Source organism: Monodelphis domestica, chromosome 2, assembly GCF_027887165.1.
Source record: "Monodelphis domestica isolate mMonDom1 chromosome 2, mMonDom1.pri, whole genome shotgun sequence".
Lineage (NCBI taxonomy): Eukaryota > Metazoa > Chordata > Mammalia > Didelphimorphia > Didelphidae > Monodelphis > Monodelphis domestica.
Window position 1 is genome coordinate 457,620,440 of NC_077228.1, and position 26,233 is coordinate 457,646,672.

The following is a 26,233-nucleotide window of genomic DNA, read 5'->3' on the forward strand; positions in this document are numbered from 1 at the left end:
CTAGTGTTTAAGTAGTAGTGGTAAGTAGCAAGAAAAGGAGGAAAGCTCCTTTCCAATAGAACCCCATTGACAAGAAGGCCCTGTTTAACAGCCAATTCTATGGTATTTTGTTCATCTCCTCTGCTTAGCTTCACTGCTATTGCTACCACCAAAAATGTCAAAGGATGTGTGTATAATTGTGGTTCAAGTTTTTGGTGCTCATGGTAGCCCCCAGAACCGGAAGGTGTGAAATTAATGATCAGGAATAAAGATGGATACATTTTAATGAATAGAGACTGAAACTATAGGTTCCCACAAGCCATGGATCTATCTTCTGATGCCAACATAAAACTTAAAAGAATAATTAGGACATATAAAAAAGTTCCTTTGAGATGATTTACCTAATAAGAGCTTATGAAGGTTAGGTATCATGATGATGATGACCTTTCCTCTTATATACCCTCTAGACATTTTCTGTTTGGTTTGGTGATTAGTTTTGGAGTTTAGGCATACTCATCTCTGGAGGGTGTATATAACATGATTGAGAAATGTCATGATTAAGAGAAATGAAAACACCCATATGTAAAGCTCCTGATATGAGCAGAGGATTGTGCTAGGCACTGGGTAGGTAGATAAAAGATTTAGGTAAGAGATCATTTCTGTTCTCATTGAGTTTTAGACAGTTATAGTCCAGTAAGGAGATAGATCATAAAACAAATGACAAAGATACATAATATACATGTTAAGTACATTTTAAAAGTTGCAATTCAAGGTCTTATTGAGGTCCATGGGAAAAGGTACAGAATTAGAAGAGGAGGCATCATTTGAACTAGGCTTTTAAAGATTGTGCAGGAATTCAGTAGGTAAAAAAGGAAGCATATTTATGGCATAGGAAACAATGTGAGCAAGGCACAAAAGTGAGAACATAATTGCTGCTTCATAGCAGAATAAGGAAAAGTATGAAGATCTTGACTTTAACTGTTGACTTCTCTTTCTGACATGCTGATGTGATATAAGACCCTGCAGTTAAAGAAAGCCATTTTCCTACAGTATTATGTAATGCAAATTTACTCTATCAAAAAAACATTCTCACTACAAGCCATTCTCTGGAATGGAAATGACTTAGATGAAGCCTTTATGTATCACAGTTTTTAATTAAAGAATATTTTCAATTATCTTCAGGAGCCACTGGAAGTGGGGAAATGGTCTGTACAATATGTCAGGAAGAGTATTCAGAAGCTCCTAATGAAATGGTTATATGTGATAAGTGTGGGCAAGGTAAGTAGGATATAATTTCCTTCTTAGTCTTAAGACATTTCTCTGTATATAAGGAATAGTAAATACTTTGATGCATTGATAATTTGAGGTCCTATAGAATTTACATTACAGCTAACATTAAATTATAATATGAAATATTATGAATAAATTTAATTTTATAATTTCATTTATTAGCTCTTGAAATATAGAATATATTTTGACAAGAAACTGAATTCTGTATTCATCTTATTTAAGAACCATTTTGACATTTATAGTATGCTTTTATAGAAAAAAGAAAAGTATTATTGAGGAATATAAACATTGTTAGCGAGATAATTTTATTTTGAAATGTATCCTTGAAATTTTGGTGAATCACTTGTCCATATTTGGACATCTAATTTGTTTTTTCAAAATTTAGGGTATCATCAGTTATGCCATACACCTAATATTGATTCCAGTGTGATAGACTCTGATGAAAAATGGCTCTGTCGACAATGTGTTTTTGCAACAACAACAAAGGTATATTTTTAAGATTTTTGTCTTATGACCCTAAATAAAATTTGTAAATTTTTCTACCTTAATTTTTGTCTATATGTGACTTGTTGTGGAAAGTGATGAATAACCAAAGCGTTTAGAAACAAGATGTATTCCTTATAATTTTTATAAGTATTACTAGACTATATCAGCCCTACTATTTTTGATAGTGATTTTGAAGTTAAGTTAGTAATAAAAAAAAAAGAAGAAAGAAGAACTTAATGAATGTTGGAACTGAATTTTTAATGGCAAGAAGCAACAAGGAAAATTTTTTAATAATAGTTCTAAAACTATTTAAAATAGAAACTTTTGAGACATATTGCAGGTCATTGATTGTAAATGGTGTTTAAAATTTAGCCTTCCTTGTTAGTTAATTGTCTCTCTCTTTTTTTCCCCCCCAAACTTCACATAGAGGGGTGGTGCGCTTAAGAAAGGACCAAATGCCAAAGCGTTACAAGTCATGAAGCAGACTTTACCCTACAGTGTGGCAGACCTAGAATGGGATCCAGGTCATAAAACCAATGCTCAGCAATGCTACTGCTACTGTGGAGGCCCTGGAGAGTAAGTAGATAACATTTTCTATTCATTTAGTTGACATGTCCCATAAATCCTTATTTAGTGGAAATTTAAAGGGCTTACAAATAATAGTAATGTTGACTTAATAAGATAACTTTAAGGGGAGGAATTTACTGTCTCCAATTAGATCTAAGATTTTCCTGGTCCTCAAGTTCTTGGTGAATGTCAACCTCATTGTTGTTGGCCCTCTAGCAACTAATAGTGTTAGGATGGGTAAAAAACAGTTATTAGTGTGGATATGTGGGAATAAGGTGAACTTGTTACAAATCAAATTAAATTTTACTACTCTTAACAGATGGTGGTGGAGGAGGGATTAGTCATGTTTTATAAGTAATTAAATTAAACATTTATTTGAGCACCTAATATGCTCAAGATACTGCAATAGCAGTGCAAGGTGAGTTGAATAAAATCATATTCAGGTATAAATCATTAAGAAGTTGTCTTTCTGCATTTTAACTGAAAGAATTTTCTAGCCAGGTGTTTGATAATAGAAAGAGGAGTTAACTTTTAAAATCAGGTTTGTTAATAAATGAACACATGATATCTAAATCTTAGCATTAGATCAGGATTCTGAACTCCAAATTGCTGGTTTTACTTCTAATCCCCACATATTTAGGATATTCACTAAGTTATTATAAGAGGTACTTGATCAGGTAGAATTTTGAAGGAAAGGAGAGAAGCTATTCCAATTTCTGAACAACTAGATTATAAACTGATAGTAGGATGGAGATTCTATGCTGTATTCTCATAGTGCCTATTTTTAAATGATCTGAAGCCAACAGATAAATATAAGAAGACATTGTGTTTATTGATCTTTTCTATATCTAACTTAAACTGTCTTCCACCTTTCATATAGGGTTTATCAAAGGCAGACTGATAGGTAGTTAATAACCCTCATCTGAGTATGGCAGAAATTAGGACGTTTGAACTAAACAGAACATTTATCCAAGGAAACATACCATTAAAATGAACAAAACATAGTATCATTTACTATACATAGAGGTAATGGTATAATAGAGAAAGGTCTGTAATGTATTCTTGACTAGGGATCAGAATACTTGGATTCCTTAGTTCAGGTCTAACCATGTTGCTTTTGCTCTAGTGACTCCCTAATATCTCCAGCATAGAATATGAAACCCCCCTGTTTGGTGTTAAAAACCATTAACAACTCAGTCCCTACTTACCTTTCCATCCTCATAATTATTCTCCATTCACTATGGACCTTCTATATTGACCTTTCTGTTATTCCTTATACACAACAATTCCCATCTCCATTCCTTGGTATTGAGTATCCCCACTTCCTCTTCATATCATCCCTGATTTTCTCCTAAGATTCACCTTAAACAGAGTCAGCTAGGTGGCTCAGTGGATTGATAGCCAGATCTACAGATGGGAGGTTCTGGGTACAGATTTGGCCTCAGACACTTCCTAGCTGTGTAACTCGGGCAAGTCATTTAACCCCAATTACCTATCCCTTACCAGTTTTCTGTTTTGAAACAGGTACTTAGTATCAATTCTAAGATAGAAGACAAGGATTTAAAAAAAGGATCCATTTTAAGCACCATCCTCTGTCCAAAGTCTTCATTGGTTCCCAACTCACTTCCACCACCCCCAGAAGTTAGTGCCCTCTCTCTCTAAAGTACTTTACATTTGTTTTATATATACTTACATATGTACATCTCCCCCGGGGAGAATGAATGCTCTTTGAAATCAGAGGTGTTTTTATTTTATCATTGTATCTCAGCACCTAATATGTAATGCTTTTACATTGATTAATTACTGGTTTTGACTCCACCATTTATCACGTGTATGACCTTGAGCAAATAACTTCTGAAATACAGCTTTCTCATCTATCTTTAAGGATCATTACAATCAAGTCAGATGTACATGTAAACATTTGAAAACTTTAAAAGACCATGCAAATCTTAAATGATATTTTAAATGATAACACCAAGGTCTCATGGGCAGGTAATTTTTAAGGGAGTAAAAGCTACATACAAGACTATAATACCAAATAGAAGCAGCAAACTCTGTTTCACCTTAATATCTAAATTATCCTTGACTGAAAACTAGACATAGAACCATGAAATATTTTCATAGAAGAGATATTTCAGGAGTTAGAAGTATTGTTCATCTGAGTACAATCTTCCTTCAAATGAAAAAATTATTTCTACATCATCTTTGATTATCATCTAGCTATTGCTTAAATACCTGAAATGAGGAATTCACAAGATAGTCTATTTCATTTTTGAGTGTCATTGTTAGAAATCTCTTTCTTATATTAAAACCTAGCCTTTCTCTAACATTTGTTAATTGTTCCCCGTTCTGCATTTTAAATTTATAAAAAAATCTAATCTCTATTAGAGTAAAAAAACCCTTCTGGTATTTAAAGATAGTTGTAATTCATCTTATAATTTTATGTTTTCTGAATTGAACATTATCTATTCCTTATTTGTCATGTGTCAGAGTTTTTAGATGATCATCCCTTTTCTTTTCCAGTTTTTAATGTCCTTTTAGATTGAAGTATATAGAATGCAACACTCTGAATTGGTCTGACTGATAATTGATTTTGCCTTTCTTGCTTAGACTTTGTTTTTATTAATGCAACCAGAAATTTGTTATGTTTATCATATAATATAGGCTTTTATTAGAGTGAAAACAACTGAATCCCTAAGCATTTTTTCCTATGACCTACTGTTAAGTCAGATCTCCCCAGCTTATACTGTATAGTTGATTTGTTTTTAGAAAATCAAGATGTAGGAGATATATTTATTCCTCTTAAATTCCATTCCTTTTTTTTAGTTCACCATTGTTATTTTTATTTACTGGATAATTTAATGCCATCACCAAATTATTAGTAAAATTTTGGATAGAATAAGGCCAAAGTACTAAGCAAACTATGCTAACCTACCACTAATCTTGGTTTGAAACTACCAGTAAAAGAAATTATAAAAATAAATAAACCTATTTAGAATAGTTCTAAAAAACAAACTTCTAAAGCCAAAGTTCATATGTCAACTAATTTGATAACAATTATTTTGAACATTTAAATGCATGTGCACAGTAATTTCTAATCTTCAAATGGAGCTCTCTCTCATTAGTTTGTAATCCAGTCCATCAGTGTCTGCCATCTGTGTGAGTTTTTTGCATTTCCTCCAAAAATTCCCAACATATTGGATGCCCTCCTAACTTTCTCCTGCATCATAAAGATGCCAGTAGAACACTGTATTTGTCCTACCTTGACCTTCCACAGTACCAGCCTCTCTCCTTTTTCTGTTGTACACTTCCCTATTGGCCCTTACTGCTAGTTTTTTTTTAAGGAACAAAGCAGCCCACTTGCTGCCAGTAAGGAAAAGCAGCCAGCTTACTGCCTGCAAGGTAATTTTCAGCTGTTTTTTTTTTTTAATTTATTTTAAGGAGAAAGAGAAAAAAAAAATTGAACTTATATTGTCAGCAACTGTGAATTATAGACTTAAAACAAACTATTAAAAAGCTGACTTGAGGATAGTAACAAAAATAAAGGAAAAGTAAAGAAAATTTAGGAAGATTGAGGGTACTTGGCACAATCTTTGTGGTCAGCCAGAATGTAAGGGGTTAATATAAAAGGTTGGACTAGATTATTTAAGAGTAGGATCGCCAGGATTTTAATCAATTCAAAAATGATTGTTTTTAGCAATTTATTTATAAAATGTAGAAAGTGAAAGTAAAATCAGAGAGAGGATAGGGTAAGATATCTAAGCTAACACACTTAAGTATTTTGCTCGGACCCCTGGCTCATCCTAGGCAGGGTTAATTAATCCTTAGCTGGAGGGATGAGGACCTGGGGATGCACAAAGCCTCTCTCAAGATGGGAGGCCTCTCCTGAGGCTAGTCCCTTCAGAAAATCCAGGAAAGGAGTCAGCCTTTTTCATTCATCCCACATGGTAGTTCTAAGGGAAAAATCCAAGAGCAGTCTGAGGTCCCTAGCTGGACCTCCTTCAAGATCAAGTTCAGTGTGAAAGACACCTTCACAAGGAAGTTCTTGGCATTTTTAGGCAATTCCTTTTTGTCACTTCCTGTGACTTCCTTCCATTTTACATGTACTAATTACAGCTAAAGTTTTGCTAGGGGGCAGTCAGTCAATTCTGATTTGTCACCCACTATTACACATGTGGGTCACAGACCTCCCCCACTCAAGTGTAAAAGGGGTCTATATGCTTCTGGTGATTAAATCTAAAAATGGGCAGGGGAGAGTTAATCCCATCTTCACATATATGTCAGTGATGGCAAACCTTTTAGAGACCAGTGCTGTGCCCCACCCCCAGACTGCCTATAGTGTCTCATCCCCATCTCCTTACCCCAGACAGGAGAGAGAAATGAAGGGGAGTGGTCTGAGTGTTTCACTCAGGGGTGGTAGTAAGCACAGAGTGGTGGGGAAGCATGATGGAGAGGGGGAGGAAAGCAACTCTGCCAGAGTCTCTCTGCCTTTCTAGTAACTAACTCTGCTGGGGACAGTGCATGTGCCCACAGAGAGGTCTCTGGGTGCATGCCATTCAATAGGTTTGCCGTAATGGATATATGTTATACCTTCTCTTTGAAGTTACTTGTTTTAATTATGTTATAATCTGTTCCCCCTCACCACGTGCCTCTCCATTACCCTCCCTAGAATACTCATTTGTTATATTTAGTGACTGGTATTCCATAGTGTTACAGCCATACAATAACACTGGTAGAATGTTTCCTTAAAAAAAGGTTGACCTTAGTTTCTTGGAGAAGCTTGGGGTCATGAAAACATAATTTTCTAAAGGCAGTCTCTTCAGCTTGTAAAGGTTAAAATTTTGGGGAAACTGAGGCAGGTAGAAATTAGTTTCTCTCTGCAAGGAGTATTATATTTTTAGAGGTTTATTAAAGGTTAAGGATTAAAGAAAATACAGAATAAGAAAACACGTGTCTAGTCCCAGAGAGGCCTAGACACAACCTCATCTACATTATCAAAAGAGCCGTGCCTGCTTGCAAGTGGAAACAGGAAAGAAGACCGCAAAAGCCTTTCCAATCAGGTTAAATACCCCTTCTCGATCTCGACCCAGGTGAGAATTCAGTGATATTACAAAGCATTCTGGGGAAGTGGAGCAAGGACTTCTGGGGACTGAAGTCCTGGATTCAAGTCCATTTTTACATCCCCCCCCCCTTTTGATACTCTTGGGAAGAAGGAATTCCCCAAAGGATCATAAAAACATAATCAATTTAAAGATTACAATGATTTGAGGATAAGAGAAAAAAACCCCCAATAATTGCTGGATGCATTGACAAAAAGCCAGTTAGGGGGCAGTCCCCTTTGGCATGAAAGTATACATACAAATAAATGTTCAATCAACCTACACCCAAAGTTCAATGTGGATTTCTTGTGGTCTGGAGGCTTCTTCATGGTGTCTTCTCCAACAGTTCAGTTTCTGGATTCAGAGAGGTAGCATCTTTCTTTACCTAAAATTATTCTCAAAAGGAATTTAAACTTTGCAATTTAAATAATGATATTTTTTACATTCCCCGTTAAGAGGGTGATTGAAAAATACAGGCTCACTTAGGGATGCATGGCTGAGGGATGAGGTATATAAATCAATTGGCAAGAGAAATTAAAAAAATCAGAAAAATGCAAATAAAAAAGAAAAATTTCTGGGTGAAAATATAGACTATCAAAGTCTTATATGTGTAAAAATTCCAAGTAAAAAGAAAAATAAATCCTTGAATCAGGGCCCAATTAAAATGATCTAAGCAATGATGCATTTACCCAGTCAGTAGCCAGGACTACAGAAAGTTACCACACTATGAAAGGCAGAAAAGGGGACCAGATTATATGAGCCAAGGTTTCGGGGCTTTTCAGAGTGAGAGTGGACACAAGGAAAGCCTATGTTGTAAGAAATGTTAAACACAGTAACCTCGAGTCTTCACACTAGGTTCAAAATCTTTGCATTGGCCTAGAAGTGCATCAATTCATCCTGGATTGGCTTTTCTTTGGCTCCGTGCAATGGCTCTTTTGTGTATATCTTGTCATGGAATCAGACAGAATCATTAAGCAAAGTCCCATAGTTTTTAAAAAAATAATTAGTGGCATCATTTTTATAGTCACAAGCTTTTGGGGCATGCATTAGCAAATATATCTTAAACTTATAGTACTTCAAAATCAAAAGGTTAAAGAAAATCTTAATGCTGGTGACATGTACTTCAAATATAAAAAGGAGAGAAAAAATAAACTGAAAAAGTATATTGCACATGCGAGAAAAATATAATAAAAGAGTTTTAAAAATTAAAAAATGTAGCTTATAATCATTGACACTGTGTCAGCTAAGGGAATATAGAATGCAAGGCTTTCTCACCAAAAATGAGATCCATTTCCTCTTCATATCTGGCCATGCTCCACTGTAACTATGGCAAATGAATTGAACAAGGTAACATTTTTCATTTTTAAAGAACAGTATTACAAATATGTAGATATCAATATCCCCAAAATTCTCAATAGCCCAATTACAATAGCAAACAAACACACTATCATATTTCACATAAGTTGCTGTATGGCATTTTTAAAAAACCTATGAATTGATGGATATTTGTCACAAGTTTTTACAATCATAGCAAATCTTTCAACCTTGGTATTTAACATATTTTTAAACAAAGTAAAACTCATCTTGGGTTAAGAACATAATCAAGAAATCTATATATCATTCTGGTGGAAGTAGTGAGCTGAAGAGTATAAATGAAAGGTGCTCCTTTTTTGGAGGCTTTTTTAGGGGTACAAATGCCCTGAGATTAACTGCCCCAACTTCATTCACATATTTAGAAATGCGGGAAGGTTGGGGGTTATAAAATGTATTTCACTTCAGCTAGAATTGGCCTTACACCTCGTGTTAGGGGCAGGCAAAAATAACCAGAGATTGTTTAAAAAATTCCAAAAATCATATTAAAAAAACCCCTTAAAATCAGTTGAGATATTTAGCACATTAAATTTTCCAAAGGTTGTTATACAATTATAACCAGTTCTGAAGTCCATCTATCCTCTATGTGACAATTTACAAAGTCAAAAATAGAAAGGCTGTTTTTTCATATATGGGCTTAATTACAATGATCTCAATATGGTTATAGGGAAAAGCAACAGAATTTTAAAACTCAGTACATTAAATGAACAGTATAACAGAATAATATTGAATCCAGTAATATATGAACTTAAAATCACAAAGTTATATCTTAAACAAAACAATCAGGAAAATGCAATAGAAATACAGAGATTTTTTTTAAATATACCATTGGAGTCTGAAATGCCTTAAAATATATAACCTCTAGTCTCTTCAAAGTTCCTTGGGTTTTGTTTTTTTTTTGTTTTTAATTATCCATTTAGGTGCCTATTGTCGGAAGGCAGATTGATAAAGGATAGGCAATGGAGGTTAAGGGACCCATCCAGGGCCCCACAGCTGGGGAGTATCTGAGGCCAGATTTTAACCCAGGGCCACCTGTCTTTAGGCCTGGCTCTCAGTTTGCTGAGCCACCCAGTTGCCCCTTCAAAGTTAAAGTTGAATCTTTGAGCTGAATCTTTCTTCTGGCATGCAGGTGAAATCAATGAAATTACCAGAACAGTCAAAAGGTATCCTTTTAAATAGCCCATTGCTTTTAAGTTCCTGTTTGGAAAAGTCTGTTTCTTCTCCTCTCCCTTTTCTCTATCCCCTCCTACATGACTATCTGCCCACGTGGAGCCAATTCCCCCCCCCCCCCCCCCCCCCCCCCCCCCCCCCGTTTGTTACCAGCTGGTAGAAATGAGTCCTGCTTGATGAGCGGATCTGCTCCAAGGCTAGAGTTTGCTGGGGCCTGTGGTGGGTCACCAGGTGATAGAGATCTGGGTTGAATCAGGTGGGCCAGGTGAGCAAAAGATCAGGCGAGGCAGCCGCCAGAGAAATAGGCAGGCAGAACAAAGCAGCAGGGAACCAGGTGAGCGGCAAACATCTGGAGCAGGGGCTGCAGGCAGGAACTGATCAAGATGGTTTTCTTAAAAAGCATCTTGGAGAAATGTGGAATTAAAGATCAGTAAACAAAAGAATCAGAAGATTGAGAGTATTTTGTTTTCCCGTTAGGTCGCCAACTGTAAAGATACTACCCAAGCGATTGTCTGTGCTGTCTGATGATGAAGTCTTATATTTGTCTTTCCAACTGTATGTTGTAATGTGGACAATACAGTCATATCCGTTGCTGCAATGTAGAATCCATTGATAAAATGGAAGAGAAGGAGAGTTAAAAAAGGAGAAGATGCTTTTTCTTGTACAATAGCACCTTCTAGGTATGGAGTAGTTCTTTAGAATAAGGATGATAGGACTTAGAAGTTTTTAGTAAGAAAGTACAAGGTTGTGAGAGTTCATTAACATAATTATACCAACCAGAGTATTTCTATAAAATGTCAAACAGAAAAAAATCTTGTCACAAAGGTTATATGCTTTACTCTTACAAAGGAATGCAGAACCAGACAGGGACTTAGAATTATAAATAAGCTATTGATTTAATTGCTTTAGTTTTTACTTTTTCTTAGGTTATGGTAGGCAACAGATTAGAAGTAGGTGTGTCAACTCTCAAGCAGTCTGGGACCACCTGATAATGTAGGGTCTGAGGAATAGAAAGCTATATACTTCAGTAGCTCCTGAGGGCAGAGTAATCTCTTAAGTACAGTGATTTGGGATGATAACCTTGGTCTTTGTGCTCTGGAATAGTATGTTCCTGTAGGAACCAAAAGATTGGTAGATGATTAGTCACTTAAAGAGTCATCTAATAAGAGAGAAAACCAGAGGCTCACTCCATGTGAAACACGGTATTCATTTGATTGAATGCTTACAAAAACATACAGCATACAAGCTCATATGTGCACACTCACACACGTGCACACACTCCCTCCCTCTGCCATTTTTCTCTAAGGCCAAGTAATGGGATTGCTTCAACAAGTCAAGTGTCCTTCCTTCCTCTTTCCTTTTCTTTTTTTCTTTCCTTTACCTTCTATCTTAGAGTCAATAATGAGTGTTGGTTCCAAAGCAGAAGAGTGGCGAGGACTAAGCAATGAGAGAGTTCAATGATTTGCCTAGGGTCACACAGCTAGGAAGTATCTGAGGTCAGATTTGAACCTGGGACTTCCTGTTTTTCAATCCATTGAGCCACCTACCTGCCCCCAGATATTCTATTTTGCTGTGCTGATGGAAGAACCTGAAGTGATAAGGGAGTACAACTAGTCTCCAACTTACATGAGAATTTGTTCCTGGAGAAAAAAGGCTGTGTAGCTAGGTTCTAATGAATGCAAATAATCCCTTGAAGTGGTCACATGTATTCAAGTTCACAAATATGTTACGTTATAATAAAATACAGTAATTGATTCTAGCCCATTGGAAATATACAGTGCAAATTTGAATAATGCAACCTTTTCAAGGGATTCTTTAGGTGTTCCAATCTTAATTTAGTTGTAAATGGTCATTTGATTGCCAAACTAGTCCATACAGATGCTTTAAATTCTCAACCTACACTGTAGTAGAAATATAGAACTGACTTAAGTTTTGGGCCAGTCAAAGTACCTTCGAGTAAAAAGAAAAAAGTGTGTGCAAGAAGAAGGAAGAGGAGGAGACAGATCTCTTAGCCTTTCTTAGGTCTAGGGAAACCTTTAAAGTAGTTTTCTATCTTTGTCACTCTTTTTGTGTATTCTAAACTTCTAGTGCCTTATTCCCTCAAGATACTAGCTCATTTATGCTACCCTAACTCCCAAAGTGCTTTGTGTTTCAAAATTGCAAATCTTCTCTACCTAGATAGAAATTCTTAGTTCTTTAGTGATATTGGGGGAAGGAAGAGAATGTCAAACTAATTTATACTAATTTGGAAATGGCAAGATACCCCACTATCACCACCACTAGCATTTAAGAGGCACCACCTATATTTTAAAAATAGGAGGCTTCTAAATGGTGAGTACACTTGGGAAGTTATTAAAGATACCCTTGTTATAGGTCAGCTCTTTCAGGGAATCTATATAAAATATTATTACATTTTCATGTTTTTTTTTAAAAAGCTGCTTACCTTTCTTTACATGTAACCCTGCATCTAAAAGCTTTATATTTTTTATAATTCTTCCATAACTGCCAAAGCTCATATACACTGCTTAGGCAGTGGCTAAAATTTGTATGCACTGGTGTTTTAAGTTTTTCTGAAGTTGAAGATTACTTAATAGTTACATAGTTAGGAGAACCTTACATGTCACCGGTAGAAAAGGGAAAGGAAGAATTTTTAAAAATCTTCAGTATTAACAAAAATTCAAGAATTTTATGGCAAGTGCTAAGTTGAATACAGAAATAAAAAATGTACTTTGTTTTCACTGACAGATCCAAAAAATGGATTTTTTTCTAAAATCAACAAAATCTTTTATGGTTTATGAAGAATTTTTTAAAAAGATATTAATATAAGGGTAATAATTTCAATGTATCCTTTTCTTTTGAAGCTGGTATTTAAAAATGTTGCAGTGCTGCAAATGTAAGCAGTGGTTTCATGAGGCTTGTGTGCAATGCCTTCAAAAGCCAATGTTATTTGGTGACAGGTAAGGCATTCAAACTTTACTGCTTTTCCTTATTTTTAAAACATTTTAATATGCTTAATATTTGTGCTATTTTAGATTCCTACAATTAACTCAGAATATTGACTTTTAAGAATTGGAATTTAACATGTTTAAATTTGTCTGGAATTTAACATTTAAAATCATGTATGTAAGATCTTTATCATATTGCTTACCATCTCAGGAAGTGGGGAAAGAGGGAGAGAATTTTCAACTCAAAGATTTTTTTAAATGACTGTTAAAAGGGCAGCTACATGGCTCAGGAAATTGGAAGCCAGGCCTAGAGACATGAGGTTCTGGGTTCAAATTTGATCTCAGACATTTTCTAGCTGTGTGATGCTGGGAAAATCACTTAAATCTTATTGCCTAGCTCTTAATTCTCTTCTACCTTGGAACCAATACGCAATATTGATTCTAAGATGGAAGTTAGGAGTTATAAAAAAGAATATTTAAAATTGTTTTTACATATAATTGGGGAAAAATAAAATGTTACTTAAAAATTGAAAGAGGAGATCTATGCTATGCTTTAAAATTTGAAACATTTTACTTTGATAGATATTGTTGAAGATGTAAGTAGAATTTGGTTCATCATAACTTGGGGAACTTTTTAGTGTTCAGTTAAAACTCATATACACATAAATTATAGGATATTCGATTCTCAGAACTGAACACCTCATTTTAGCTAAACTTCATTTTATATGTAATCAAAGTGAGGCCTATGGATGTGAAATGACTTGTCTGAGGGCACAGGAACAGAACTGGGGCCAAGTCTGAAGTTTCCCAATTCTAAAGTCGGGAGACATTTTTACTCCATCCTGTTGTGGGCTTCTCTCTTCCTATTTCTTCCCATGGGGTGTGATCAGTTTAAATTTTCCAGATCAATCATATACATTCATTTAACCAAAGGTGTGTTTTCACAACAAGTGAGTCTTCTTGATTATATTGGTTTACCTTAATGAAATATTGGAGTATTGTGTATGTGTGCATACATGTGCCTTGTTTATCTAGAGTATATTTGATTTTTTTTCTTAGATTTTATACATTCATTTGCTCTGTCTGTAGTTCTGGACCGGAATACCTCAAACGTCTGCCCTTACAATGGTAAGTTCCGGCATTTCAAAAAACTTTTTACCTCCTATGCATTTAAATGAAATATTTAATGTATTTAAATAAAAATTAGCTTCTTTAGAAACCTCTCTTCCTCCTACTTCCTTATAGATAGTTTCACCATTAATATTCACCAATAATATAATATTCATTTTCTTTTGATCAGAGAACTCACTTTATTATGTAGTTATCTTCTACGTGCTTTATTTTCTAAAAGTTTTCATATTCAAATGACCTTTTTTTTCCTTGGGATAACAGGTAGTACAATATAAACAATTCTATATTTAAAATATCCCCTCATAACTTTTATTTAGCATTCACTTTCTACTATAATTCCTGGGGAATGGAAAGGAAGAATAATTTTGGGAATTATCACTCCATTTATAGATTAGTTTACTAATTCAGTCATAAAAAATTTTTTTTAAACCTGTATCTTCTGTCTTGGAATCAATACTTTGTATTGGTTCCAAGGCAGAAGAGTAGTAATGGCTAGGCAATGGGGGTTAAGTGACTTGCCCAGGGCCACACAGCTGGGAAGTGTCTAAGGCCAGATTTTAACCTAGGATCTTCTGTCTCTAGGTTTGGCTCTCAATCTACTGAGCCACACAGATGGCCCCCTTCACAAAAATTTTAAGTGCCTACTGTGTACAGGGTTAGCTAGGTGGCACAGTAAAGTGCTGGACCTGGAGTCAAGAAGACTAATCCTCCTGAATTCAGATATGATTTCAAACCCTGGGCAAGTCACTTAATCCCTTTTTGTCTTCGTTTCCTCATCTATAAAATGAATTGGAGAAGGAAATGGCAAACCACTCCTATATCTTTGCTATGAAAACACCAAATGAGGTCACAAAAAGTTGAACACAATTGAAAATGACTGAATAACATGTACCAGGAACTGCTAAGCTTTGGAAACATAAAGAGGCCAAAGATAGTCCCTGTTCTTGAGGAGTTTACAATCTAATAGGGGAGACAAAAAGCAAACAAATATGTACAAATTAAATAAACGATAAATAGTAAATATAATTTATTGAGAGAAAGCACTAAAATTAAGTGTCAAGAAATGCTTCCTCAACGAGGTGGGATTTTAATTGGGACTTGAAGGAAAACAGGAACTGGAATGAGGAGAAAGAGTATTCTAAGCATGACAGACAAGAGAAAATGTCTTTAACCAAAAAATGGGGTGTCTTGTTTTAGTAACAGCAAGGAGACTCTTGTTACTTGGTCAGAGAATACCTGTGTTTAAGGTGTATGAAGACTTAAAAAGGAGCAAGTTAAGGGTAGGTTATAAAGCACTTTGGACACCAAATGAAGTAGTTTGTATTTCATCCTGGAGGTGATAGGGAGCCACTGACGTTTATTAATGAGGACAGATGGGTGATATGGTCAGACCTGTACTTAAGGAAAATTACTTTGATTCCTCAATGGAGGATGGTTTGGTGTGGAAAGAGACTTGAGGCAGGTGGCCCTATCTGCAGACTATTACAGTAGTACAGACAGGAGGTGATAAGAGTTTTCACCAGTGATTGTAGTGTCAGAGGAGAGAAGGGAGCACATTTGAGAAATATTATAAAGGTGAATTCAACAGGCCTTGGCATCTGATTGGATATTGGGGTGGAGGAGGCAGGGGAAGTGGAGATGGTAAGGACAGGGGAAGTGGAGATGGTAAGGATATGTGGATGACACCTAAGTTAAAAGACTAGGAGAATGTGGTGCCCTTGACAACAATAGGAAAATTTGTAAGAGAAGAGGGTTTAGGGAGAGAGATAATAACTTTCATGTTGAGTTTAAGATGTTTATTGGATATTCAGTTTGAGATGTCAGGAATGCAGTTGGAGATGAAAGATTGAAGGTCAACAGAAGGGTGAGGGCTTGATAGGTTTGAAAATCATCATGGAGAGATGAAAATTAAATCCAGGGGAGCTGATAAGATCATAGGAGGGCCTAGGCCAAAGCCATCTCATAAGGACATCACATCCACAGTTAGTGATGAAGATCCAGGAAAGGAGACTGAGAAGGAGGCATCAGATAGAGGAAGAGAGCCAGGGAAGAGTGGTGTCTTGTATACCTAGAAATAAGAGAGAATTGATCAACAGTGTTAAAGGCTGCAGTGAGATCAAGAAGAATCAAGATTGAAAAAAAGGATTTAGCAATTAGATCATTGGTAACTTTGGAGAGGAAAATTTTGGTAAAATGATGAGGTCAGAAGTTGAATTGTAGGAAGAAAAAAAAGAGGAGAGGAGGTGTGATACCTATTGTAGACAGACTTTTCAAGGAGAGAAACTAACTATATTTATAGCAAATAGCCAACAAACCTGCTTGTACCAAAAACTTTTAAGAGATTTGATTACTTTGTAGTAATATTAGCATTCCAAAATCAGTCTGGTACCTGGTCTCCGTGGATTAAGGATGTTAAAAAAATCTTTGGCTGTACTTTTTATATAGGGCAAATTTTCTTAAACTGAATTGCAAGCATCACCCAAATTCTTTTTTATCATATAAAAATTCCATTTTATAGTAAATTGTTTGATATAAGTTTAATTTTCCACTAGAACTCCACAATCTTTTTGTTCTGTATTAATTTTTGTGTTACTGGCCTTTGTTTTGATGAATTACAGAATTTCAGCATTGAAAGGGACCTCAGATCAAAGGCCATCTCATCCAATTCATGAAAGAGGATATCCTATACAATATACCTGGCAAATCATGACACTTGACCTTTTTATGTCATCCTATGATTTTTAATTACTTGTTTGTGAAAGAAGATGTATGCAATTTCTGAGAACCAAAAGTTTGTCTTCATATGTTTTGACAATTTCTGAATTACAGGGTAGATATAGCACACCTTTGCCTTTATAACCTAAGTGTTATTCACAAGAAGAAATATTTTGATTCTGAACTTGAACTTATGACGTACATTAATGAAAACTGGGATAGATTGCACCCTGGAGAGGTAGGTGGCATTATTCTCTCTTTGTGCTGTTTTGGTTAATTAAAGCAACTCTGACATAGTTATAAGTATATAAGCTTGTTTGAGACCTCTGTGCCTTTAGAGTCTGCAAACCTAAAGTAAAACCTATTTTTGAATCTGGGGAGAAACCACTCTGGTAAGAATGCAAGTGGTCCTGTTTGTCTGCTATTGCTTGTTTATTATAAAAGGTAGGTACAGTGTTCAAAGAAACTGGAGCAATTTAGAAGCGAGAAAGCCTTCCTAGTTCCATTTTATACACCAAAGGCTGAAAATAGTGGTTGTAAAGGATGGACTTGGGGAAATTTTTAGTTTGGGATAATAACTGAAATTTATATAGTGGTTTTAAAATTTGCAAGTACAATCCTCACAATAACTAAGTTAGGTGGGGCAATTTTTACTATTCCTCACATTATAGTTGAGGAAATAACTCCGGAAAATTGAAGAGATTTGCCATAGCTCTCATAGGTAGTGAGATGATAGACTTTGAACCCAGACCTCTTGACTCTAAGTTCATGAGTTCTCTTGTGCCAGCTTGTCTCCAAATAGTATATATACTCTTGGCCTTGCCCCTTTTTTCTTCCAGTATAATAATTTTTCAAATTTAATTTGAGCAAGCAAAACTACAAATTAGGCTTTACTTCTTACCGTGACCCCCTAGTAGATTTGACCAGAATGAAAAAACACTGTTTACAGGTCAGAATAAGACATGTTAGTGAAGTTGACAGAAGTGAAGATTGTCAGAAATTCTTACATTTTTATTTGTCTCTTTCATTTGGGGGCAGAGTATGATGTTTAAGGATATTAAATTAATTTTAGCTTATTTTTTCCAGATCAAGGAATAGAATATTATTCCTCATTGCTAAGTGATTTAGCTTAATGTAAAGTATCTAGAAATTTATTTGTTCACTTTAGCCTTGCATCATTTGAAATTTTAAGATGTAAATTAATGTGTACTAATTTAAAAGGAATGAAAAATGTATTATTTATTGATGGTCTGTAGATAATTGGAAAAATTTAAAGGTAAATCCAAATCATACCATATAGAGTAATGTGTTAAAGCAAATGTTTGAAAATGGGTTTTTAATATGAAATTTGAATACAAAAAGTAGTTTATTTGAAAAAAACGATCTTTAAATAGCTTGATGGTTAAAAAGAGCCAAGTAGATTAAATTTCACTTAATTCTCTTTTGATCACGTGTGTAATGTTTTATGTAGGTATAATGTTTACTCTTGTGTTCCATTTTATATTTCATGTGAGCGTCTTCATATATGTTTTCACAAACATTTTTTCATATTTCATTCTGTTATTTGCTTAGTCACTTTATAGTTGAGTGGTTCAGTTTTCTGTTTTTTAACTGTTAAGAAGTGTTCATGTGAGTATCTTTATATAGATTACTTTTTTATCTTTAGATTTTTTCCTTTTTGGGTTAGACTTTGAAATTTTTATATTGTTTGATATATTGCCAGATTCTTCTCCACAAAGTTTAACCCAGTCTACTGTACCACCAGTAAAGTATAAGAATAGAAATTTTGCCACATTGCCACAAACAGTAGTTTTTATATTTTAAGGGAGACAATGCAGGTTGCGGCAGTTTAGCAGGTATTTTTTGTGTTATCTTCAAGTTTTTCTTCATTCATTTTATTCAGTGGCTAGTGGGGTAGATTTTTCATGAGGTGATAAACTCTGCATTTCCTCAGGTGTATTGTCCACTGATGTTTTGTTAATCTACTACAATAAGTAACATTATTAGTAGTAAAAAAAAAAAAGGATATGAATCACCTTTAATGTTGCTTCCTTCATTGGATAAAATTTGAGGGAACAATTTAGAGTAATTCATCTGATATTTTAAATAATAATTATTAAAATAGAAAAAAGATTACAATGATAATTATGATCTCTTCTTTCATTAGAATTTTGTATATCTAGAAAACAGTGTAATATGTTCATTTAAAAATACTTTGCTTCTTCTAGGGGCTGGTACTTTTCAGCACTACTGCAGATACATCTAGATTTGACCTACATAGGATCTACCTGTTAGTACTCTTATTCTTTAAAGTGATAAATTTCTTCAGTGATAACTTGCATTACCACTACAACCTCAGATTTAAGACTGAGCTTTTCAACTGATTTTAGTTGTTATGTTATAGATATTATGGATTAGATTTCATTCTGTGATAAAGAGTATAAAATTAATTTAAGTTGGATGATAGTCTATAGAAAGTTGTGTGAATTTCTGTAAGTTAATTTTCTAGTTAAGGGCTATCAAACTATTTTGTCTTTTGTTTCAGCTTTGCTTTTAATATATATGCATTTTGCTTCTTCAATGAGATTATATTTTCTGTTTTTGTAATTTTCAAATATCAGTTTCTTTTTGATCATTAAATAATGTATGGTAAAATGTTTAAAAAGTATTTAGAGCAGTGACCAAAGCTCTTTCGAGACAGAAAATTTTTGGCATCTTAAATGTTTCATTTAATTGAGCCACTGCATTTTGGGTATATAATGTTTCAGATCTTAGTCTAATCAAAGACTAAGCAAAAAACCTTTTATTTTACATCTTGATATTGAAGATCATTCTAAAATCTGTCAATATACTTTATTACATTAGCCATTATGGAATATCTTATAATGATCTAATTACCAAATAAATTGAAAGCCTCCAATTGTTTTTTCATGATGTCATGAATAGTTTAATATATATTTTAATGATAAGTGGTTTGATAGCTATAGAAGAGTATTGTCTTAGGTACTTTAAATATTTTCATATACTGATTATGGACATTAATTGTTGTTAGGTTGAATTGTAGGTGGCATAGGAGATAGGACTGAATGTATACTACTCCAGGACATATCCAGAATTCCCTTTTAAAAACAAACCCTGCAAAACTTGAATCTCTGATGTTATTTTTGTTATGGTTTTACTTAAACACTAAATTTATTCCCCTTCTCTCTCTCTTAAAAACCCTAAAGCAAGCAATCAGTTAATTGGTTTAACATAGGACTTGCCTCTTTCTGGCTTTAGAGTACGGTAAAGAGACATACATAAATTGATTGGTACATATCCTGAAGTAGCTTGATGTAGAGGATTTGGGTTCAAATTCTAATTTCTTACTCAAATTCAAATTTTTTACTCAAGTTCTAACTCTTATCTTTATGACTTTAGGTAAGTCACTTTTATCTCACATCCCAAATACCTAAAACCTAGATAATTACTAAAATTTAATAACTTACAATAGCATAATTTCTCTCATTTTTAAAATTCCTGGCTTCAAAGCTGTTTAAATATGTGGGATAATATAATTTCCAAATCATGTTTAACATTTATGGCTGGAGGAGACCCAGGGGTCACCTAGACTAAGTACCAAACTTTATTAATGAGAAAATATCAAAGAGGAGATGTGACTGAATCAAGGCCAAAGGCAGGATTTAAATTCAGGTTATATAATTCCAAATTTTGTGGGTTTTTCTTACTATCATGCTACCTCTCTTAATTGGTTTCATCTAAATGAATTTTTAATGTATTAAAAATTCTTTAAGGAGTTTTTGTTTTGTCACAAAACAAAATGAATGCATAGTTTACATAGTATGTGTAGCCTCTTAAATAGCTGAGGAAAATCTAAAAATTACTATAGAATAATAACCCTTATCGAAACAAATCATGTAGAATTTATACATAAACTATTTTTCTCTTATTTTTAATATTTAATATTTTTTAAAAAATTAATTTGTATTTGTAAAGTTAAATATAAATGAAGTACTTTGAGCAGAATTCTAGCCATATTTTAGGGTAGGGATAGTTGATACAATATCCTTTACCATCATGAATCTAATATTTTGGCTCATGGCTTGGTGTCAGAATGAGAGATTGTTTTATGATCTAAATAGGGACATAATCAGGCATCCAGAGTTGGAAGGAACCATCTAGTCCTATTCTTCTTATAAATTCTTTGCTAAAGTAGTTTGCTTCTGTAATGAACAGGTTATCAAATAAACTAAGGATGTTTAGTCAATAAATTAAAATCATTAAAAACTGAAGCCTGTTGGCAGGTATAAAGCATTAGTTTTTTTTTTAAGCCCTTACCTTCCATTTTAATGCTGTGTATGCATTCCAAGGTAGAAAGAGTGGTACAGGCCAGGCAGTGATGGTGTTGGGGGGGTAATAAGGGGTGGGAGGTTAGTGACTTGCAATGGGTCATATCACTAGGAATTATCTGAGGCCAGAGGGTAGGAGGTTAGTGACTTGCCAAAGGTCACATCACTAGGAAGTATCTGAGATTAGTTTTGAACCCAAGACCTCCCATCTTTAGGCCTAGCTATCTATCCTCTGAGCTACATAGCTACCCTAAGTATCAATTTTTAAAAAACAGTAATACAAAAGCAATCCCCTAAACAGCCTTTTCAGCTTTATTTGTACAAGAAGAATACAGAGTTTCTAAGATTTGTGCAAGTCATTGATAAATTTTGATGAATCAGAGAGAACACTGAAATTATCAAAATGATGGAGGTAGAGAACATATTTCAGTTTCTCGACTATGTGATTCTTCATTCATGGTGGCTTCAGCAACTTTATAAAAGAGAAGGTGCTTTTAATAGACAAAATAACTTTTTGACTAAAACTATAAAATGAACTACATTCTATAGTCAAGCTATATTTAATATAGGAATAGATGCATGGAACATAGTCCCTCATTGCCATCCAAAACTTTTAGGACATTGTGCCATCATTTAGTATCATCAGGCAGTTATTTCAAAGTAAAAAGCAGTGCTCAAAAATAATTCTCTTTCTACCATCTGGTATTAATTTATAAGACCTTAAAGTATCACATAGATGAAAAATAAATTATCTGTAAATTTTTGAAGAAGAAGAAAACCATAATAAAACTGCAAAACCAAGTACTGAGAGAAGTAAAGTAAGCATTGTGGAGCTATCATTCGATAACTTTCAAGTGAAAATAATATGAAATCTGGTAGGAAATATCTAGCCTTAGATATCAAAATATTAACTCATTAAGTGTGTATAACAGAGTGAATTGGAGATAGCACTAAAATTTTATGGGATAGGAATTAAGGAGTTAATCAGTATGGTTTCTTATTTTAAAGAAGATGAGAGAGAATAGAATTGAATTTAAAGAAGATATACCTATATAGGGATACACAAACTTTAAAGTAATTGAATATACATGTGGACAGGTTATACTTGGGTTAGAATAATGGATGAAAGAAACAAAATGATATTGTTGCAGGATTATACTATAGAATGCTTAGCTAAACTGTTGAAGATGCTTTCTTGATATAGATGAGAAAATGCGAAGGAGAGAAAGCTATAATAATGATGAAGAGACCTCACCTGTAATATCAATTTACTTTTGCATAGCGTGTGTAAAATGCTTTCATGTATATTTTCTTATTTGACCCTCACTACAAAAGCATAAGTTAGACAAGTTGAGTGGTAGTGTTCCCATTTCATAGATGAATAGTTGGAAGGCCAGAAAATTAAATGTCTTATCCAAGGTTTTACATAGCAATTAAATGAGACTTGGGAAGTAGAAGTAAAGATTTAATATTTTTAATCTAAGACCTATCCCATGAAACTATGCTACTTTTATTCTGACATTTATAAGAAATCTGATTCTTCTAAATTCAGAGTATTTGACAAATTCTTGATTTGCCCTGTTTGCCACTCTGATCTCTGAAAAGAAACTGCTATTCTGAATTTACTTCTCACTGACCAGTAAAAAGAAAATGGCCATAGCATTATGAAAATGACAGAAAGCTTGGATGAAAAGGACCATATTACTCTGATTTCATATTGACAAGCACATATGTAAATGTCAAAGAAAAAAATAAATATGATCCTGTTAATTACATGACTAGGACCATGTAAAAAGGGAACATTGATAGAAAGGACTAAAAATAGAAATTAATCATATATCAAGCCAGTGGAAAAGGTTGGAGGTGGGAGGGTCAAGGAATAGAGTAGCTAAAGAAATCAGTGTAGCTGCATTGGGAGATATTTTGAATGCAAATTTTTAAAAGACATATACAGAAAGTAGGAGGATGGGCAACCACAAGGCTTATATAAAAGTAAATATCAGCTTGGTAGGAAAATGGCAAAAGTTAAGATGTTAAGTTGAGCCTTAAATTCTAAAGACCATCAGAAAAGCATTTGAAGTCATGTTTGGATCAAGAAAATACAGAAGAAATGCAGAACTATTGCAGAAGGCAAAACTCTTCTGTTATTTCTGTTTGTCTTTTCTAGCAAGAATAGCCTTTGTGGGAACAACATAAAAAATTAGGAGCCTTCCATTCCAGTAAGGCTGTGGAATGCTCAATGCACTCCAGTTTGCAAGGTCTCTGAGAAATCATAACTTAGAAATTCCCAGATACATAGCAAGCTCCCTAGCATGAGAAAAGCAAACTTTTCCCCCTCCCCCAATACTAGACGTCCTGCCAAGAAAACTACTGATGCAGGAGTTCTGAGAGAAGAACATACAGTATTGGGTCATACATTGATATGCTGACATGTATTTTATTATCCTGCAGAAAACATTGCTTAGAGTCACTAAGGCAATCTACATCCATTGTTTCCATCTTGTAAATCATTATTGACCATTGTTCCTGCAAAAGGCTTACCTAATCCAGTCTATGTCATTTTCCTTATAAATTGTGCCCCCAAATCAATAAACTTTGTCATCGACCAACAAGAGGATGTCTGCATGTCAGATCTGTCAGTCTGGCAGCTCAATCCTCCAGTAACCCCAAAAATCATTTTTCTCATCCCAGTTTGATGACCCACAAATAATTTGTTGAGCAGGACTTAACAAGCCTTCAGACTGGAAAGTATAGAACAATTCTGCAGTTTAGTCTTAAATAATGGATGGAGTATTATGAGACTTAGTCCATGATATTTCAGGCCTATTTCTCCATCATCACTTCTATATGATTTCAACTTCTACCCTTTTGGAGAAAGAAATTATTATTCTAGAGTGTTTTAAGTGATGATATTACGGAGCATTTAATCATTTTCTATCTAAGCCTAATGAAATAACTTCTTATGGAGGTGAGAAAACTTGTAGATATAATTTTAGAGCTAATGTTCATCTTTGAGAAACCTTGGGAAATAGAAGAGGTACCAGAAAACCAGAAACAAATGCCACAATTTCCAAAAAGATGAGCTAAAAATTGAGGATTATAGGCAAATATGCTTAATTTTGATACCCCACAAACATTTTGTACTGATTTTTAAACATGTGAATGTTGAAATAGTTATGAGAGTCAACGTGATTTCAGTAAGAACAAGCCATGACAAATAAACCTTACTATCCTTTTCATTAAAAATACCAGTTGATACATCCTGTAAATAAAGTATATCTTGATTTCAATAAAGTCAATCAGTGTTTCTCGTGAAAGTTCTGTGGGTAGTGAAATGTGGCCTGGAAGACAGATGCTAGGAGAATGGAGAGCTTAGTGAATGCTCCAAGAATATTGTTTAATGCCTGGGTGTTCACTAAGACAGTGGTTTCTAAGACATAGCTGCAGGACAGTGGCCTCTCACCTGACCTATTCACTGTTTTTATCAGCACTTAAGTGAAGATAAAAGCATGCTTATTGTGCTTATTACAGAACCCAGAAGAATAGTTGATTAGATAGATAACAATCACAATTTTAAATGCTACCTACAAGCTGGAATGTTAAGCTGAACACAAAATGATGACATTTAACAAGAATAAATAAAAAATTCTGCATTTAATCTTAATTTCAGTTCTTCAAGTATGATACTTGGGAAATGTGCTTTGGCAAATTCATATGAAATTGGCCGTAAGTTTAATATGAATGTTTGATGCAGCAGCTAAATATGATTACTCAAATATGTTAGTTTCCAAATATCTGAAGGGCTTTTCCTTTTGAGAGTAAGCTCATTTTGCATTGCTTCTGAAGGTAAATTAAGAACCAGTGCATGTAAATCTCAAGAAGACAGATTTTGATTCATCAGAAGGGGGGAAAACCCTAATAACTAGAGCTGTAGCACATTAGAAAAGTCAGTGCTTGATAGATGGATGTGGACTCAACGCACACACCATTCATTGAATTTGTTGAATAGTGCAATTAATTCTTTTCCTCCTTGGAGTTGATATCGATATTCCTAAAGTACAATTTTGACCACACTATCCCCCTACTCAGGAAGTTTATTTTCTCTTTATATTTGGCATGTAAGTCACTGCAATTTATCTTTAGCTTGAACCTTATAGTGATTTCACATTATTCTATCCCATGTATACTCTACGACTCAAGCCAAACTGCCCTACTTTATATTTTCTATACATGCTATTCTATTTTCCACCTGCATACTTTTGAAAAGGCTGTCCCTTATGCCAGGAACACATCTATCTCTGCCTCTGGAAATACCTAACTTCTCAGATCAACTTCCTAAATAAGAGTTCTTTAGCATTTCCAACAATTTTTTTCCTCAACCTCAAGATTATTTTGTATTTGTCATACATTACTGTACATTTTGCTTACCCCCCCCCCCCCTCCCCACACACACACACTGCGTCCAGTAAAAACCATAAGCTCCATCCAGCAGGAACTGTTGTTTTTGGCTTTGTAGCCCTGGTATCTAACACAATATCTTCTAGGCTTTTAAAACATGTTTGAATTGATTTTGATCCTAACATCATCTGCCGAAGATTCTTCTAGTTAGAAGTTGGACTAGATGACCTAAGATCTTATCCCTTTTATCCCCCGCTTAAGAAGATAACACCTCTCCACTGATCTTTCACACATCAGTATCAGTTTATTTCACTCTTGGGAATTTCTAACTTATGTCAAATGAAATACTTGAAAGTTTTGATGTAGATTGAACTACATGATGTAAATATAGCAGCTTTATTGAACACTGATGTACTTTTTCTGTGTTTTTCGGAATGATACTTCTATAAGACTTTATACTTAAAATATGTGCTTGGTTACATCAGTTTGAATCTATGCATTGGCTTAGCAACTAAGAGTTCTTTGGTGGGCCCCAACACTAAAACACTGAGAAAGAGGCAGTAAATGATCTTTTGAGAGTCCAAGTCAAGCTATATATTCAGCCTTTTCCAGAATGAAACATTCAAGTTTTTTTTTTTTAACTTTTCACTTTAAGAATTTTTCTGTAATTCTTCAGTAGGAGCCACATTTGTCTGTGGTTTGAAATAGCCTCAAAACTTCTACATCTGAAGAC

General features: G+C 34.3%; 1 protein-coding gene across 1 annotated transcript in view; it reads left to right on the forward strand.

Annotated features, from left to right (window-relative positions):
- The window catches only part of MTF2 (metal response element binding transcription factor 2), a 60,121-nt gene that overhangs the window by 23,223 nt on the left and 10,665 nt on the right, over positions 1-26,233 (forward strand). Inside the window, exons 5-10 of the mRNA XM_056819092.1 lie at positions 1,162-1,257; positions 1,655-1,755; positions 2,183-2,331; positions 12,824-12,919; positions 13,967-14,035; positions 16,868-16,991. Coding sequence (XP_056675070.1) covers positions 1,162-1,257; positions 1,655-1,755; positions 2,183-2,331; positions 12,824-12,919; positions 13,967-14,035; positions 16,868-16,991 — 635 coding nt within the window. The remainder of the gene's footprint in view (positions 1-1,161; positions 1,258-1,654; positions 1,756-2,182; positions 2,332-12,823; positions 12,920-13,966; positions 14,036-16,867; positions 16,992-26,233) is intronic.